This window comes from Mesocricetus auratus, unplaced genomic scaffold (genome assembly GCF_017639785.1).
Source record: "Mesocricetus auratus isolate SY011 unplaced genomic scaffold, BCM_Maur_2.0 Super-Scaffold_100026, whole genome shotgun sequence".
Lineage (NCBI taxonomy): Eukaryota > Metazoa > Chordata > Mammalia > Rodentia > Cricetidae > Mesocricetus > Mesocricetus auratus.
The window spans coordinates 8,142,974-8,162,234 of NW_024429207.1; the positions used below are offsets into that span (position 1 = coordinate 8,142,974).

Consider the following 19,261-nt stretch of genomic DNA (forward strand, 5'->3'; position numbering starts at 1 on the left):
AAGACATCGTAAGGCTGTGGACTTTGGCTTTTCTTAGAGAATGAACAGCATGATTACTCTGGCTCTCTACCTGAAGGCCGCAGGAGACCTATCAAGTCCAGGCATTCCCCACTCCTGGTTGAGCCTTGTGATTCTCTGCAGCTGTGTTTGTTGGATGAGCGTGACGGTCATGTCAGCGGTTAGACCTCCCTAGGAGTGGGATTGCTGAATCAAAAGACAGTTCATTTAAAGCTTTAATGTTGGTGATTCAGTTTTCTTTTTCAAAGTGTGGAGTAATAAACAGCCTTCCAACAGTATGTGAAAACATTATATATACACCAACAGGAGTATCCTGGGCTTTGCAATATAAGGCACATGATTGCTTCATTGTGTATTTTCCTGATGAAAGAATCATATAGTATGTGTGTTTGGGGTAATAGGGATGTAAATGTGTATATATATATATATGTATATATATATATAAATAGATTGTCCATTGTTACATGTGTTGAGATATTCTAGACCAGTGGTTCTCAACCTATGAGCCACATATCAGATATCCTGCATATCAGTTATTTACATTACAATTCGTGACAGCACCAAAATTACAGTTATGAAGTAGAAATGAAGATAATTTTATGGTCGGGGTCACTACAACAGGAGGAACTGTATTAAAGGGTCTCAGCATTAGGAAGGTTGAGAACCACTGTCCTAGACTATTACCTATATTTTTTGTTTATATTGTCTTTTGTCAAATAGTAATTTTCTCTTTTAAAAATCATGTTTTGTTTTGTATTGTTTTCCTGTATAACTTTTGGATTTTGTGCCTTATTGTAGAGGCCTTTTCTAGATCATGATTATAAACATACCAAGATTTTTAATTAGTTTTTTGGTTTAAGGGAACATTAATTCAATGTTATAAATAAAGTATGACTATCAGCTCCCCTACCTATGAATACATAACTGTCCCAGTATCATTTATCGAATAGTGTTCTGACTAATTTTTATGTCAGCTTGGCACAAACTAGTATCATCTGGGAAAAGGGAACCTTTATTGAGAAAATGCCCCCACCAGAGTGTCTGTAAGCAAGTCTGACAGTCATTTTATTGATTAATGATTGATGTGGGAGGGTCCAGCCCACTGTGGGTGGTGCCGCCCTGGGTCGGTGGTCCTGAGTTGTGTAAGAAAGTAGTGTGAGGAGGAAGTCAGGAAGCAGAGTTCCTCCATGGCCTCTGCACCAGTTTCTGTCTCCAGGTTACTGTCTCGAGTGCCTGTCCTCACTTCCTCAGTGATAGAGGATGACCTATTGGGAGTGGAATGACCTTTTCCTCTCCAAGCTGACTGTGGTCCTAGTGTTTATCACAGCAGTAGAAACCCTAATGCAGACAAGTAGTGTTACTTTCCCCATCATTGACTTAACATTTTGTTATGTTTTTAATTTTCATAAGTAGATAATTTGGTTTTGTACTTTCCTACTATTCTTACTATTGTAGTATTTAATTCCCCTTTCCCTAAACATTTTTTAGTTAACGTTGAACATTACTTTTCCAGAGTAAGACTATAATCTCTGAATCTTTCTGATTTTGTCTTTATTTGTAGTTCATTCGTTCAATGATCTCTTACGTTTTCTTTCCTCTCATTTCAGAGCCCTGTATATGGAAATCCACAGGAGACATCTCAGGGCAGAAGAGTGGTCATTTCTCACAACATGGATCGAGCTCTGAAAGATGGTGAGGATGGACGGGGCTCGTGGGATTTCTATATAAAGCCATCACTCACTCTTCTCAAAGGGTTCATAATTTCTAGGTTATCTATCCTTCCTACAGCTGTAGGAATGTTTCAGGAGTTTCTGTTTGAAGATTGGGTACATCTGTGTTTTGGATAAATGGAAGTGGTTTAAACATTTATAGAGCAGAAATTCCTGAGCCCTGAGCCAGCCCAGGAAAGGTTTATCTACAACATGGAGTGCAAATCTTTTCTCATCTCCCTAAAATGGGTTTCGAGAAACATTTCATTCTAGACACTACCTGGAGGATGTGTGTTGTGGGTGGGTGGAGATTAAATGATAGCCTCACAAAAGAGTGAAGAACATGTAAATGTTGCCAGAAGAGGGCTGAGGAACAATTGCAAAGTATACTACAGTTTTATTCCTGGAAGTAGAATGGGCAAGTGTCTGAAAATTAATGCTTAAGGATATAACACATTTTGAAGATCAAATTAAGGCTTTGAAAGATTATTAAAACCAGATTTCTAAGCATATTGATTTCAGTTATTATGCAGGGAAAAAGTCTGAATTTTTCCACTAACTACATGATGTTAGATAGGTAAGAGGTAACTGAATAAATAATATACAAATAAGTATTTTTTACTTAGCACCAATATTTGATTTTTCTTCACTACCTTAAGCATCCTCCCCACCCCCTGAATTCCTAGTTGTTTGGTGTAAGACAGTTAGTCTGGTAAAGTTATTATTCAGTCACCCCTGTAGTTGCTAGGGAGGCGGCTCAGTGGTTAAGAGCACTTGCTGCTCTCACAGAGGACTTGGATTTAGTTCCCAGCACACAAACTGGCTCCTAACCATCTGTGTAACTAGTTCCAGAGTTTCTTATACTCTCCTCTGGACTCCTTGGGCACTAAGCATGCACGTGGTGCAGATATATACATGCAAACATTCATATGTATATAATAAAAATAAATTAAGTATTAAGCATGCTATAATTCACTGGGTGTGGTAGTGCCCACCTTTAATACCATTGCATGGGAGGCAGAGGCAGGCAGATCTTTGTGAGCTTGAGGCCAGTCTGGTCTGCAAAGCTAGTTTCAGGACAGCCAGGTTTGTTTGTTACACAGAGAAACCCTGTCTAGGAAAACCAAAGGAAAAAAACTAACAAACAAAAAATCTTTAATTCTATAAACTGTGTTTCAACTGTTTTCTTTTTAAATATGATCGAAGAGAAACCCTGTCTAGAAAAACCAAAGGAAAAAACTAACAAACAAAAAATCTTTAATTCTATAAACGGTGTTTCAACTGTTTTCTTTTTAAATATATATGATTGACCTCTCATTGTATTTATGTGCCATGCTTTATTTGTTTCTCCATTGATGGACACTTGAACTGTTTCTATCTGGGGCCATTGTGAATACCAGAAATGCGATGCCTTTTGAATTGTGGAAGACATAAATATTTCTTTGTAGTTGAACATAACATTCTTTCTCTTGGATGGTGCAATTTATTTCAGAAGTATTTGTGTGGAGTGGGTTTAGGAAAAAAAAACCTGAGGCTCATCTGAAAGAAACAAATGGCATGTTGCCCTGAAGTTAATTTTTGTGTAGGTTCAGTGATTTTTTTTGAAAAGAAAGTTATACAAAGCCTTTGTGTAGAAGCTTTGTTTAATTATTATTTGGCATATAATTAAGCATATTTGGTGGCTGGTTTCCTTCCTTCCTTCCTTTTTGGTTTTTCAAGACAGGGCTTCTCTGTGTAGCTTCGGAGCCTGCCCTGCAACTAGCTCTTTTAGACCAGGCTGGTCTTGAACTCACATAGATGCACCTGCCTCTGTCTCCCTAATGCTGGGATTAAAGGTGTGCACCACCACCACCTGGCTTTTGTTTTCTTTTTTAAACTTATTTTTATTAATGTATCACTTATGTATTAAGGAGACTTGGTGTGATAGTTCAGTGTATAGGTGTGTGCCAACTAAATCCAGCCATTTCCCTATTGATAGTGTTCTCTATGCTACACAAGGTTGACTATTTTGTATTTTTCTCTTTTGTAGCTCAGCTCCTGTGTCTGTTAGACAGCATCTTTAGCCAACTTCTTAAGGCTCAAAAGTCCTTTGTTTTACATAAGATGGTTTACAAGGAAATTGAACATCATATCCTCTACCAAAATGAGATCTGCTGGCTGCTATAACAATAGATTTTGGAGTGCAGTTTACGCATTTGGCAGCAGTTGATAATATCAGTAACAAACAGCCCAAAACTACAATTACTCTCTTTAAAAAATGTGGCCACTTAAATTTATGGTGAATCTAGAAATGTGTGTTGAGAAAGCTAAAAGATCATAGAAACATTAAAAAAATCCTTCGTGAATGTAGTTTCATCTTCAGAGTATATTTTATATTTCTAAACCAGAATATTTAATTAAACTACAGCACGTGGGCCAGTTGATGGCACACACCTTTAATCCTAGCACTTGAGAGGCAGAGGCAGGCAGATTTCTGTTAGTTCGAGGCCTGCCTGGTCTACTAAGCGAGTTCCAGGACAGCCTTCGAAACAATACAGAGAAGAAAAGTAAACCACAGCAAGTGATAGCACATTTAGTGTTGATAAACCACAGCAAGTGATAGCACATTTAGCGTTGAGAAAAGTGAGAGTCTGTGTTAAATGACAGTTTGTTTGTTAGAATTGCAGTTGCTTAAATTTAGTTGATGTGAACCACTTAGAAAATATCTGAAAATATTATCTCCTGAAGTTAATTTTAACTAGATAGCATTGTACTATTTTATCTTTATATATTTACTCTGTTAAAATGATGTAATCAATAGTTCAGTGAAGTACAAATATACGTGTGATATGCACATAAACATGTTTGTTGCTAAAAAGGTGTTTGTTTTAGCTCACTGTAGATGAGGAATTGTTTGAAGTCTTTACATACTAAATTATAAGAATTAAGAGGTAGTGAAATGCAATGTAGTTCGGTGTTAGATGGAACAACCAGAAATATACTACATGTGCTGGAAGTTAACGGATACAGTTGACCTATCTGCTGGCAAGATGTGCCACTGGTTAAACAGAGGCATGGATGTTATTGAGACAACCAATGCTCTGCACAGGAGGGAATCCATGTTCTGCAATCTTAGAGTCATCTTTAAAAATATTTTGTTCTGTGGTAAAGTGCTTGCCATGCAGGTATAAGCATCTAGCATCCCGATAAAATCCAGACTCAGTGGCATACCTTTCTAATCCCAGTGTTGGGGAAGGAGACAAGTGGATCCCTGTAGCCCCCTGGCCCATCAGTCTAGCTGAGTCAGTAAGCTCCGGGTTCAGTAATGTAACCTGTCTTAAAAACTAAGTGGAAAACAAGCAAGGAAGACACTTGATGTTGACCTCTGCCCTTCACAATACATGGATCACACAAGCATATACATGCACGTGACAAAAATATTTGTTCATTTTTGTGTTTGTGTGGGTCGGTATAGCTATGCTATATTTATGTAGAAGTATGGCTTTCATTTTTGCTTTATATATTCAAGCTAAAAATGTAGTTGTGATACTTACCTTAAGGATATTGATTAGCTATTAATGAAAGAACTACCTATAGCAAAACAACAAGCAAACAAAAACAAAACAAAACAAAACAAAAAAACCCCCAACTTTCTGCCAATATTGATTTTTCTAATTCCTAACCAAATTATATCACCACAGGAGTGTTTTAGAGTTGTATTAAATAACATATGCAATATAGTTGAGAAATATAATAGGATATAACACAGATGATACACCTTTCATGTCGTCTGGTGGTGTGAATGAAAATGGCTTCCATAGGCTCATATGTTTGAATGATTAGTCACCAGGAAGTGCCACTATTTGGAAGGATTAGGAGGTGTGGCCTTGTTGGAGGAAGTTTGTCACTGGGGCTAAGCTTTGAGGTTTCAAAGCTGTCACCAAACCTAGAGTCACTCTTTCTTTCTCTCTCTCCCCCTAACAGACAAGGTCCTTTAGTTTTTTGTCATCCATGTCCACTAGATCTCTGTTCTTGTTTAAGAGTTGCTAATGGGAAGGCCACCATCTGGCTTGACTGCCTATTGGGCAGTTGTTATGGAGTTTCTCTTTGCGCTGACTTGAGCAGAACCTCTTCCCTAAGATATGCGTGCTGTTGTTCTGTTGTGCTGCTGTCTAGAGCAGGTTTACAAAGTGGTGCCTGTGACTTATGGCTCCCATGAATGTGATTTAAAGAAGCCAGACCAGCAGCAGACAAGGACACTGTTTTGGGTTTCTCCTGTCTGTTACACTTATGGCTTTTCTTCTGCTTATGCATATGGGGGACTACATTGTGGGGAGTAGGACAAAAGGCATGGTGTCACCTCTTTCAGAAAGTCATTTTCCTCTTGTAACAAGATGGCTGTTGCTGCGTAGACACCATCTTCGATCCATTTGTCGAAAGTAAACGAGGGTTGTCTCTGCTGTCTTAGTGGACTTGCCCAATTTGGGATGGGGTACAGCTACTCTGCAAAAGCTGGGGAACAACAGCCGTCTGCTCTCCTATCTGGATGCTAACATAACAATGGGTGAGAAGCCTAAGAGCCCATCTGTTGGACGACTCTTCTTCCTTGTTTGGTTGTTACTGATACGACTTTTGATTCCAACTTGCATGCCAGAGCCCATAAAACGCTGTTTAGTGAGGGGTTAAAGTTGCCATAGCATCTTGTCTGTCTGTCTGTCTTTGAAAGGTAATTGTTCTTAGCTAGTAGGTACAGTTGAAGCCATTGGAATCACCTTGAGAATTTACCTAAACTTTGGCATATGTAAATGTTAACAAAATTGTTGATGTTCTGTATGTGGGTTTTTATTTGCCTGTGTGTCTGTCTGTCTGTCTCTGTGTGTGTCTTGTCTGTTTGTTGAGACAGGGTCTCACTATATAGCCTTCACTGGCCTAGAACTTGTGATGTATACTAGGCTGTCCTCTAACTCTCAGAGATCTAACTAGCTCTGCCTCTCAAGGGTTGGGATTAAAGGAGTGCACCACCCTACCAGACTATGAGTAGTGTCTGGAAAAATAAAAATAAAAAGGAAAGCTTTGAGAAATAAGAAGTGATTTAAAGATACCAGTAAGCTTGGTGTGCTGGAGCTAGAGCTGGGCAGTCTTGTGTGGCTACATTTTCCCCTGTGGCACTTGGAGGTGTCATCACCTATGCCAGATAGCAGTTTATTGTTCAGAAGTCTCCTTTCTTGAATAATCACATTAACTTTACAGTCTTTCTATATGAAGTAGAGCTGTGCCACCTATCATGGGCAATCCCTAGACCTATGATGTAGCTATTGATGACCAGAAACTCTAATAGTTCATTTGTCATTGCTATAAATATAAAATATGTACCAGATTTCAAAGCTTACTTTGAAAAAATAATGAAAATATTTCATTTTAAATGCTGATTACTTAAAATTTAACTGCATTATATGAAATGAGATATATTGTTTATTTTACCTGTTTCTTTTTATTCTATTAATATGACTAGCAGAAAATGTGAAAACACACACACAGATTTTCATGTTTCTATTAGATGTCACTAGTCTAGAAATTGCCCAGTGACGGTGTCTGCTACATGTGTTGATCTGTATGTGGCTGTTGTGGGGGACTGTTCTTGTATTAGGTGGGGGCTTATTAGGAGACAGAATACTGAATGTATTCTGAAATTGAATGTAAATAATCATGCTCCTGTACCATGGTTTAAGCATTAATGGGTAAGGAACTCCAAAGACTATAGGTAAGGGGAGTGTGAGCAGCTTCTACATCTCATTGTCGAGCAGAGTATCTTAGGGTGGAATAAACGTGACAGGAATGCCTTTTCTTTACTCAGGTGAGCTTTGGGGTCTTCCTGGAGAAGCCATGACCTTGACCCAAGTGATGACAGAGAAGATTTGCTGTATTGTATGTTTTTAAGTAGATTGGCATCAAGATCAAGTATTTAAAATTAGACTCTGTAAGACCCAGGCATTCCGGTTAGATGAGGATCTTTTAATTTAAAAGATTTCCTTTCCCTTGTTCTATTCTCTACTCTCATTATATTTTAAACAGTGTCTGCAATGTTGACCTAGCTCTGCTTATTCCTCACAGTGTTTGACTACACTTATAGAGACTATATTCTCTCCTGGTACGGGAACCTCAGCAGAGATGAAGGACAGCTCTACCATCTGCTCTTGGAAGACTTTTGGGAAATCGCCAAGCAGATTCGCCACAGGCTGAATCACGTGGATGTGGTTAAAGTTGTGTGTAATGATGTTGTAAAGGCTTTGCTCACTCATTTCTGTGACCTGAAAGCTGCTAATGCCAGGTAAGTGTGTAATACTGGGAAACCCCTCCCCTTTCTCATTAAAACTTCCCTCCTGTTGCAGGGGCGAAACAAGGCAACACTTAAGAGTAGTTTGCCTACTTGACTAGAATGTAGACATTTTGAAGGGAAATAGTCACCATGTACTCAAAGAATGTATTTCTTGCTAACTTTGTAATAGAAAATCACCTTATAGATACACATGGTTTTCATGAGTAATTTACACAATAAACCGGTGATGGGCCAGCAAGTATTGTAATGAACTCAATTGTGGGGACCTAGAGATGAATTCAGGGCTCTGTCATATAGTGTCATATAGCGAGCTTACAAATTCGAGAAAGAAAACTGTAGCTCACATTTCTTTCTGTGATTCTGTGAATTCAGGGCTCTGTCATATAGTGTCATATAGTGAGCTTACACATTTGAGAAAGAAAACTGTAGGTCATATTTCTTTCTGTGATTCTGTGAAAAAAAAAGCTTAATTGCTTCAAATTGCCTGAAATTTTTTTTTTACATTTTTTCCTCCTGTGGACGCCTATTTGCGCTGCATGCTACTGGCTTTCACCGAACCTTTTCATACAGGAATGCTGTGCATTTTGAACATACTTCCCCCAGATGTCCTTACCTTCCTTTCCATCACTTCCTTACTCATTCGTCCTCTTTGTTTGCCTAGGGTTTCAGTTCTTCATTCACGTTGTATATTCATACATAGTTTTGTAGTTATGTAAGACCTAGAAACCACAAATGAAATGTAGTATTCGTCTTTCTGAGACTGACTTAATTCACTTACTCTGATTCTCTCCAGCTACATCTATCTTCCTCCAAACAACATAACTCTGCTCTTTATGACTGAGAAATCTGCAGTTTCTATATACTACATCTTTATCCATTACCATGTTTTTTGACCTCTAGATTGGTTCTATAGCTTAGCTATTTTAATTTTTAAAAATAATGTGTTGTTTTTTAACCCTTTGAAAGTTCTCATTTATAAAATATCTATTGGCTAAATATCCATCTACCACTACCTCCTGCCAACTCACCCTGGTGTTCCCCACCCCGTTTGTCTTTTCTTTGTTGTGCAATGGGTGCTTCCCATATGCATGAGTGTGTAGCCATCCCCTGGGGCTCCAGCAGCCTACCAGCAGCCATGTCCCCAAAGATGGGTGACTTTCCCTCTCTCCTTCAGCAGCTGCTTATCCAGTAGAGGTGGGGCCTTATCCCCCAGCCCCCAGTCAGTTCTGGAATTTCACTGCCTTGACCTTACACAGGTGACTACAGCCGCTATGAGTTCCTGAGTGCAGTGGCTCTGTCACATCCAGAAGCATTTTAGGTCTCCCCCACCCACTGGCCATTGCGCAGACCTCCTTCCATGAAGCTCCCAAGCCTTGGATGGTTGGAAGTTGATACAGATGACCCAGACAGAGCTGAGAACTCATTTCTTTATACTCAGCGTTTTTACCAGCAATGAGTGCATTAACCAGTACTTACTGCAAGGAGACGCTTCTCTGACCAAAGTTGAGAGCAGCACAAATTGCTGGGTATAAGCAAATATTAGAAGGTGGTTTAACAGCATGGCCCTTTAGCAAAGCAACAACACTAGGTTCCCCCCAGGACCTATGACTTCCCTAGCCAGTACCAGGTACAAAAGCCTTCCTGTGGAGCAGCCCTCCCAGCCAGTGAGAAAGCAGTTTGTTGTGCCTGTTTCTGTCACATCAGTATCACACCAGCGCACGTCTTGCCTGGAAGGTTAGTATAGTAGCCTGCAGGGCCCAAGGCAACGTGTAACCTCTGATGTCTTTTCTCCCCCAGCAGCCTGCACAGCACCTCCCAACACTATGAAAACTAGTCATCAGGGAGCATTTCCTAGTCAGGCCGTGGTTCATTAGTTCATGTCCCGCTTCCAGAGTGAGTGTTGTCTTCAGCAGTAGTGTCCTGCCATCTACACGTGGTGGGTGGGCAACCAAAAGCGGTGGCAGTAGCCACTGGAGGAGTGCCTCTGGACTCCCTGTGAATAGCTCAGAGGCAGGTATCATGTGCCTGGCATGGAGATTTTCATTAAATAACCTATATCTTCTGTGATCAGACTCCCCTTTAAAAAGAACACACACACCACACACACACACACACACACACACACACTCTTTCAGTCCACTTAGAAACTACTGGATTTCTATAAGGTTTCATCATGTAGCCTTAGTTTTGTCTAGTCTTCCCCACCCTGCCCTCTCCCCTGTCTCCTTATCTCTATTTAAACCTTTAACCCTGAGTATACCCTCTCCCCCAAACCATTTTCATATTGTCTGTGTTCTAGCATCTCCTCAGTTGGATTTCCCCTTGGGTTGGAAAGTTGTAGGTTTATATATAGTTGTGTTCTTTTTTTAAACCTACCGTTCATGTTTGTTAAGCCAGCTGCCCATACCTCATTTCCCCATCCCCTACCTGTTTCCATGTACACCTTCTGCCCCCAGTGTCCCCCTCTCTACTTTCCTTCTGTCTGTGTTATACCATTCTCCTCCCCTTAAGACGTCCACCCACAGTGGCCCATTTCTAGTTTTCCTGCCTTTCACTCCGTAAAAAACAAATGATCCAAAGTAAGAACCGCATATGAGAGAGCGCATACAGCAATTGTTTTTTTTTTTTTTTTGGGGCCAGAATGGCCTCAGTCAGTGTAATGTTTTCTAATTCTATCCATTTACCTTCATATTTCATTTATTTTTATAGCCAAGTGATATTCAATGTGTAAATATACCACATTTTCCTTGCCATTCATTAGCTGATTGACAACTTGGTTGAATCCGTTTCTTAGCTATTGTAACTTGAGCTGCAGTGATCATGGATGAGCAACTTAACTATTTTCTTTTCTTTTTTTGGGGGGGGGTTACGAGACAGGGTTTCTCTGTATTGTTTTGGAGGCTATCGGTCCAGCCTGGCCTCAAACTTACAGAGGTCCGCCTGCCTCTGCCTCCCGAGTGCTGGGATTAAAGGCGTGCGCCACCACCGCCCGGCCCAACTATTTTCAGTAGTGCTGCAAGAAGCAGTCACGTGCAAATATTTGTTATAATATCTAAGTATAGCTAAGATTATGTAGGTTTGGGTCCTATGGTAGATCTAATTTTAGTTTCTTTTTTTTTAAAGATTTGTGTGTGTGTGTGTGTGTGTGTGTGTGTGTTAGTGTTAGCACATGTGTGGAGGTCAGAGAACTCCTTTTCCATAGCTGGCTCTTTGCTCCTACCTTTTTTGAGGCAGGGTCTCTTGTTTGTCCTGCTGTAGTGTGCATAGAGATCCAGATGATTCTCTTGTTCTGCCCCCCATCTTGCCATAGAGGAGTCTGGGATGACAGCTGTACACCATGTCTGGCTTTTTTTTTTTACATGGCTTCTGGGGGTTGAACTTAGGTCTGGGGCTTTTACTGGTTAAGCCACCTCCTGGGTCCCGGTTTTTGTTTTTTGAGGAGCCCCCATACTGGCTTCTTAGTGACTAGACAACTTTACAGTCCAAGAGTATTCCCTGCTGTGCATGCCCTTGCTAGCTGGCATTTGCTGTTACCGGTTTCCCTAGTGACTGCCCTTCTGACTAGCTTGAGATGGATCTCTGTGTAGTTCTGATTTGTATCCCTCTGATGGCCAGTTATGTTCTGAAATTGATAGTTGAGGAACTAAATGATAGCAGATTTCCGGTCAGCCTGTGCTATTTCCAGTCTGTCTGTCTGCTGCTGTAAACCAGTTCAGACCACATCCAAGGCTTCTTCTGCTTCCTCTTCCCCGTCCCATCTGTCTCGTCTCAGCACTGCTCAGAAAATTGAAAACTGCTTGCCTTTCTACTGCTAATTCAGTAGCATTTTAAAATCTCACAGTCCCCTTAAAGTCCATGTTTTGTGTGCCCGTCAAGCACAGGCGTGTTGTTTGAGGGAAACGTGTCTTTACTCACACATTTCCTTTCTTCATTTCTGACGTGTTCTGATTATAGTGCAGCACAGCACACACTGGAGAGTGAGGCAGATGGAACACGAGCCCTTCCCACCATTCACCACTTCCATGATTTTATTCATCTCTGATTATTCAGCTCATGGTTTTCTCGACCACTGTGGAGGTGGTGATATCTACCCCCCCATAGGTGGGAGGGCTAACTGTCCCTGTGAAAGAGCCTCACTGATGTTTTGCCTGCCCAAGGAGTGGGAACTAGAGATGACTAGTAGGAGCTGCTGTGAGCAAATGGTTGACCCACATTGGCAGAGGCAGGATGCAGCCAGGACTCACTGCAACTCCCTTGAAGCTGGGTGGCCATTGCTTCATGAGCCTTTCTCGGCTCCCACCCAGCACCACTGACATGGACTGCCGAGTTTGCAGAGAGATGCTACAGAGTCAGGTGGGAAGTTTTCCAGACAGTGAGCTTATTGGACCAGCCCTCTCTGGCCTTCGGCTTTTTTTAGTTTGCTCCTAACTCAGCTCTTAGGAAATCGAGAAATCTGTGACATTCTCATACCATGCAGGTCCCAGCTGGTGCATACACTCAGTATTATCTAAAGAAGCTTCTCTTGTAAGAAGAAACCTCCTTCAATAAGTACTAGCCAAATGTGTATAAACTACTATAGAAGGGCTTGAGATGGCCAAGGAGTAGCATCTCAGTGGTCACTGTATTGAAATAGCAGCTCTAGTGACAGCACAGCTATAGTTCAGAATAAATGCAGCGTGAGATGCTGAGGCTCAACCTAGAGTCAAAAGCTTATTAGTTAAATACTCTATTGAGCTACAGTCCCGGGCTACCCCTTCCTTTAATAAGGGTCTTCATACGTTATGAAGGCTGGCGTTGACCTCATTCTGTGGCTCTTGCAGACCTTGAACTCATGGCTGTAGGCCTAGCACCATCTTTTGTTGGTTGGCTGTTTTGTGCTTTTAATGGTAGGATCTTAACAGCCTTTAGGACTGTACCGGAACTCCTTATCCTCTTGCTGCTACCTCCCACGTATGGGTTTTATGCATGTACCATCAGGCTTTCCTTCAGGGACCTTTTACAAAGTCAACATGGAGACCAGAATGTAGAATGTTTATCTATTGTGGGTGAAGCCTTCATCTGTTTAAAAAACAGTAATGCATACCTGTAAACCCAGAACTGGGGAGGTAAAGGCAGAAGGGTCAAGGGTTGAGTGTTATCCTAATGATCAATAGCAAATTCAAGGCCAGCCTGGGCTATGGGAGACCCTGTCTAAACAAAATAAGCAAATAAATAAATAAACATCACCAGAGGGGTGCACGTGCAAAGCCTTGAAATGTCAACCTTGTACTCTAGGATTAAATTCTTCTAGCTTGTTACAGCAGACAAAGGAGGAAGTTGTTCCTTTTTGGTGTGCATATTCCAGTTAGTCCAGCCTCTTGTGTAACAAGTCACAGTGCACTCTTGAGAGGCATTAATCTTAAAGATGCCAGTATGCATTTCATGTTTCATTTCCTGTGTAGTTCTTAATATGTTTTCTGTACTCCACAGTTTTGCTCAGAGTTGGCCTCTCCTTACTACAGAAATGTGTTTCACAATATTTGGCCACTTATCTATAATAGAAGATAGTAGAAAAATTAGCATTCCAAGATGCTATGGAAAAGAAAAATCTAGAATGTTATTTCTATACTCTTAAATCAGATCCTCCAAAATAGTGGTCCTGGGATGGGCTTAGTGCTGACAGGGGATCCATGGCAAAGGCTAGAAAGTACCTAGGAACCTCACAGGTGCAATTTGCCATCACATTTGGGAGCATTAAGTGACAGACCTTTTTGTACATAGAAATAATCCAGACTTACTATCCTCTAATTTCTTTATCAAGAAAGGTGGCTTATGATACTGGCTTATGCTTTATTTGTTGTTTTTAGAAAATGAGGCTATAAATCACATTTAAGACATTTGAGAGCCTTTTTTGAAACTCTACTGGGAGAGTACAGCTCTTGTATACCCTGACCAAAGACTGCTTCTCCTCTGTGTGGGGAAGGTCTTTTCTTTCAACCATGTGCATAGCTTCAGGTGGTGAGGGAGGAAGGGAACACTTACTAGCCATCCAGATCAGCTGAATCAGTCCCAGACACAATGTGGTGATAGATGTTAAGCCAGACTGCTCACACATGCATGGTGGGGCACAACTTTACTCTTAGAAGTTGGGACAGAAGCAGGTGGATCTCTTGAGTTTGAGGCCAGTCTGCTCTACATAGTGATTTTAGTGACAACCAGGGCCACCTAGAAAGACCCTGTTTCAAAAAATAAAAATAAATAAGATTCATCTAGGAACTTGAAGGTAGTTTAATTGAAGAGGTACTCATGCTGTTTTTGAATTGTTGCTAGTATTTGGAAGTTCATATAACCTTTGATACTACTTAAGCTAGTTATTATGATTACACTTGAAAATACAATGAGGTCATATATTCTACTTTGTTTTCTGTTGCTGTGTAAACACTGACCAAAAGCAACTTGGGGAGAAGTGAGTTTATATGGCTTATACTTCCTGAACATAGTTCATTGCTGAGGAAAGGCCAGAAGCTCAGGGAAGACCTCAAAGCAGGAAAAGTAGAGACCATGGAACACTGCTTATTGGCTGGCTCTCCAGGCTTGCTCAGCTCACTATCTAATATGGCCCAGGACCTCCTGCTCAGGGGCAGCACTGCCCACAGCAGGCTGGGCCCTCCCATATTAGTCATTAATTAAGAAATTCTCAGGGTTAGGGATATGGCTTAGTGGTTAAGAGCACTGTTGCTCTTCCAGAGGGCCCAGGTTTGATTTCCAGCTCACAGAGGCTCACAACCATATGTAACTTCAATTCCAGTGTATCCAACACTTTCTTCTGGCCCTCTACATCACCAGGAGTAGTGATATATTATTTATGATTTATTAACGCTTGCCTGAGGATTCAGAAGGCAAAGTCAGCCTCTAGTTAGAAGCCAGATGGTGGTGACACACACTTTTAACCCCAGGACTCAGAAGAAAGGCAGATGGATCTCTTGAGTCCAAGACCACCTTGGGATACTAGAGAGTGAATCAGAGCTCATGCCATTAATCTCAGGATTTGAGAGGAATAACAGGTAGAGCATTCAGTCTGAGAATTCGTCTCTAGTCATGTTGAGGACAGCACAATGGTCTAAGTGAATCTGAGGAGCAGTGAAGTCAGGAACAGTCTGAGGATCACCCCTTTGGTCCGAGGTAAGAGCTAGTGGCTGGCTGCTTTGCTTTTCTGATCTTCAGCTTGAAGCTTGAACCTCAATATCTGTCTCTGGGTCTTTTATTTATTATGCTGCAACCAGGCATACATGTGGTTCACAGACATACATGTAAGCAAAATGTCTGTCAACATGAAATAAAATAAAAATCACTTTAAAAATAGAAAAAAGAAGGAAAATGATCCCAGAGACATGCCCACAAGCCAGTGTGCTTCAGTCAGGTCCTTATTTAGGAACCCTCTTCCTGGTGACCCTAGCTGTGTCCTGTTTACCACAACTAACAACTACATCATGTGTATTCACATTTCGTCCAGCACATATTCTCAGAATTACTCCATGTTTAGGGAAAGTATTGATTACTGGAATTTCTGAGACGGCAGCAGTTATTAAAATCAATGTGTTGCTCATTTGGAATATTTTTTACCTAATGATGTATAATTGAATTGTTTCTGGAAACTTCTTTCCATTTATGTATTTGTTTGCTTGCTTATTTGGCTATTTGTTCTTTCAGACATGAAGAACAGCCAAGGCCTTTTGTGTTACATGCATGCCTGAAGGACTCACATGAAGAAGTGAGATTCCTTCAAACATGTTCTCGGGTTCTGGTGTTTTGCCTTCTCCCTTCGAAGGATATCCAGTCTCTCAGCTTACGCATAATGCTCGCAGAAATCCTCACAACAAAAGGTAGACTAATAAAATTAATACTACTAATGTGATGTGTGCAAACCAATGTGCTAGATATTGTGATTTCATACAACAGTGCAGAGCTTAAATATTTTGGAGTATGTAGGCTGTAAGGAATTTTAGACATTTCAAGTTTAATTATTACATAAAGGTGTTGGGCATCTGTGATAAATTTTCAAAGTTTATATGCTATATTGCCAATGCAATTAATTTTGACATGGGAAAGCCACTCTTCATGTATGCATGGGAAGCACTCATTTAGAGTAGTTTTTGAGGTATCCTGGTCAGCAGCACATACGTTAAGGAAGAAATTCCCACACAGCACCCATGCACACTGACTCTGATTAGCATTCAACTATATTTTTCTGTGAGTTTCAATGGTATGCTGCTTTCATGAACTTTCAATAAATAAGTACTATACTATAACATAATAAGAAACATTTAAAGTTAATTGTATAGCTAAGTACTTAGCCAGAATAAAAAATGGAAGAGGGGCAGAGAGATGACTCAGTAGTTATAACGCTTGCTGCACAAGCACGGAATTTGTAAAAGCCAGATGTGGCAGCACACTTCTGCAGTCCCAGTGCTGGGCACAACGCAGAGACAGTGTACCCTAGGGGCTCTCTGGCTCCCAGGTCAGTGAGATCCTGTCTCATACAGTAGTTGGGTGGAGAGTATAGAGCGCACTGAATGTTGACCTCTGACCTCCATATGTGCACAAACATTCACTACAAGGGGAGAGGGGGTGGATGAAGACTAATGTTCCCTAAGTAAGAATCTTGAATAAGAGAAATACAGGGGCCAAATATCTCCTTTATCTAATAACAACATTAATAATGATAATTATATCTGTTTTATCTTTGCCCATCAACTGGAATTCTAACCACAGATAAGGCACTCTAAATGTAGTAGGATGGATTTGTAATGGTGTTCTTACCTTAGAGAGCTTCCTCCCCAATGTCTGCTTCGAACAGTTTGGGAACATAGATATCCATCTTTTGGTAGACTAAATGGGCAAACAAATGAACCTTACAAAAAAGTGAGGAAAATCAGTACACTTAATTTTGACAGTTTTCTTAGCAGTGTGAATTCTAAAAGACTTCTTTCCTTGTTCTTTTCACTTGTTTGTTAAAATAAGCACAGATTATACATTAAAGTATACAGAATGATATACAGAGGTGTAAGCAGTCATGTGTGTGTACAAGCATGTGTACACACACACATCTTAAATCGTTCCCCTGTTTGGCTAGTGGAAAATGTTTCCCACATACAGTTCAGTTCTGTGATAAGAAATCGGTTTCCTTAAAGAAGGATGTGTTTTCCAGTGGCTTTCTCCTCTGTCCTCTAGTCTTGAAGCCAGTAGTGGAGTTACTGAGTAACCCTGATTACATTAACCAGATGCTCCTTGCCCAGCTGGAGTACAGAGAGCAGATGAATGAGCACCACAAGAGAGCCTACACATATGCTCCTTCTTATGAGGAGTTCATCAAGTTCATCAACAGCAACTCCGATGTGGAGTTCTTGAAGCAGCTCAGGTACCTAGCCTTGAGTTATAACCCAGCTGTGGCACGAAGGCCACCTCTGTCTAGCTAAGTTCTGTGGGGGGGAGGTGGGGGGGAGGGGAAGCAGGGGAGGGTGGGGGTGACTGTATGTGAGTGAGAGAATGAGAGAATGTGTGTGAGAACGTGTGTGTGTGTGTGTGTGAGTGAGTGTCTGTGCCTTTGTGTGTCTGTGTGCATGCTTTTTTTTCTCCCCCCAGGGAACTAGAGATAAAGGCAGCTCATAAATTTTCTCCTTTAGTGACAGTTGCATTTATTCAGCTTCTCTTTAATAGAGGAATTAGGATTAAAAATTTTCAAGGCATTAGGTTTTCCTAAGAATTTGATAATAATGGTTTTAAATTTGTTGTTGTTTTAAATGACAATGTACAACATTGTATTGATTTTCATTTGTTTTAGAAAATAGAGAGGCTAGGGCCCAGAAACAAGGGCTTCCTAACTAAATTATTTTGAGAAGTCACATTTGAAAATATCGCAGGCATCACTTATAAGGGAGGGTATCTTTGAAATGTTTTTGTTCTCATATAGGCATATGTATTGTGATTATTTGGTTTCATATAGTTTGTGGCTTTTCTAGGCTTGTTTCCCCATTACTTTTTTTATTTAATGTTCCCAAATGGTATTGGGAAGACAAGGAAACTCTGGTGTGTCAATTTTCATTTTTATTAATAATTTTGGTAAATCGTTAATAAGAAAGTAAAATATTAACCCAAAATTGTACATTGGAACTATTCAGAGATGTTAGATATGCCATCCTTCCTTTGGATGAGGGTTGACAGTGAGACAGCCTGAATCTATAATCTTCTGCTCTGAGAGTGCACTGCATAGGAGACTTGCAGTGTTCTTTTTTGTTGTTGTTGTTGCTGTTTTTCTTTTTTGTTTGTTTGTTTACTTTTTGAGACAGGGTTTCTCTGTATTGTTTTGGAGGCTGTCCTGGAACTTGCTTTGTAGATCTGCCTGCCTCTGACTCCTGAGTGCTGGGATTAAAGGCTTGCACTACCAACGCCCAGCAAGACTTGCAGTGTTCTAACCAATGATGTCCCCCTTGGTCTTGGTCTCACCAATGTATAATGACCATTTCTACTGTATAGCTTTGTCTATAAGTAATATCATATCATGAGCATTTTACCTGGGAATCTTATTTATGCATCTTTTCTCATGAATAATGGTAAATGTGCCATATCGTATATGTTATATAGAATAGTATATATTATCTATGTCTGAATTGATGAATTCCATCTTGAGAAGTGTAGCACTTGAGCAGATAGAGAACTCAATAGCTAGTAGTCGATATTTGTTACCCCACTTTACAGGTTCTGTCCACTTATAGATCCTTCTTACCATGGCTTCTTTTGAAAATAGAGCTCATAGAATCGGGTGTGGTAGCACACACTGGATCCTAGTGTGCCAGAGACTAAGGCAGGGGGACTAGGCAACATAGCAAGACTGTGTCAATAAAACAAAAAGAGTCTGACAGTCACACACTTGTGTTGCTTCTTCCTAAGTCCTGCATTCACACTGAGCTCATTTTCTGTCTGGGAGTGCTGTTCAAGCCTGTACCTGTATATTCTTCTGACTCTTTTGTTGTTTTTGAGACAGTTTCTCTGTGTAGCCCTCGCTCTTCTGGAATTACTCTACAGACCAGGCTAGCCTCGAACTTAGAGATCCACCTGCCTCTGCATCCTGAGTGATGGGATTAAAGACGTGCGCCACCACCCCTGGGTATCTGACGCTTTTAACCAACTTCCTGTGTGCCATGTGTGATTTGATCATCCTCTGTGGAGTTATCATTTCTCA

The 19,261-nt window shown here is 40.6% G+C and overlaps 1 protein-coding gene across 3 annotated transcripts in view; it reads left to right on the forward strand.

Annotated features, from left to right (window-relative positions):
* Positions 1-19,261, forward strand: part of Snx25 (sorting nexin 25) — a 96,647-nt gene that overhangs the window by 21,724 nt on the left and 55,662 nt on the right. For 2 of the 3 annotated variants that reach the window (XM_013110849.3, XM_005066667.4), the window contains exons 2-5: positions 1,626-1,710; positions 7,818-8,034; positions 15,733-15,905; positions 17,254-17,440. In XM_013110849.3, coding sequence (XP_012966303.2) covers positions 1,626-1,710; positions 7,818-8,034; positions 15,733-15,905; positions 17,254-17,440 — 662 coding nt within the window. The remainder of the gene's footprint in view (positions 1-1,625; positions 1,711-7,817; positions 8,035-15,732; positions 15,906-17,253; positions 17,441-19,261) is intronic. The other variant, XM_021225203.2, reaches the window with a different exon arrangement.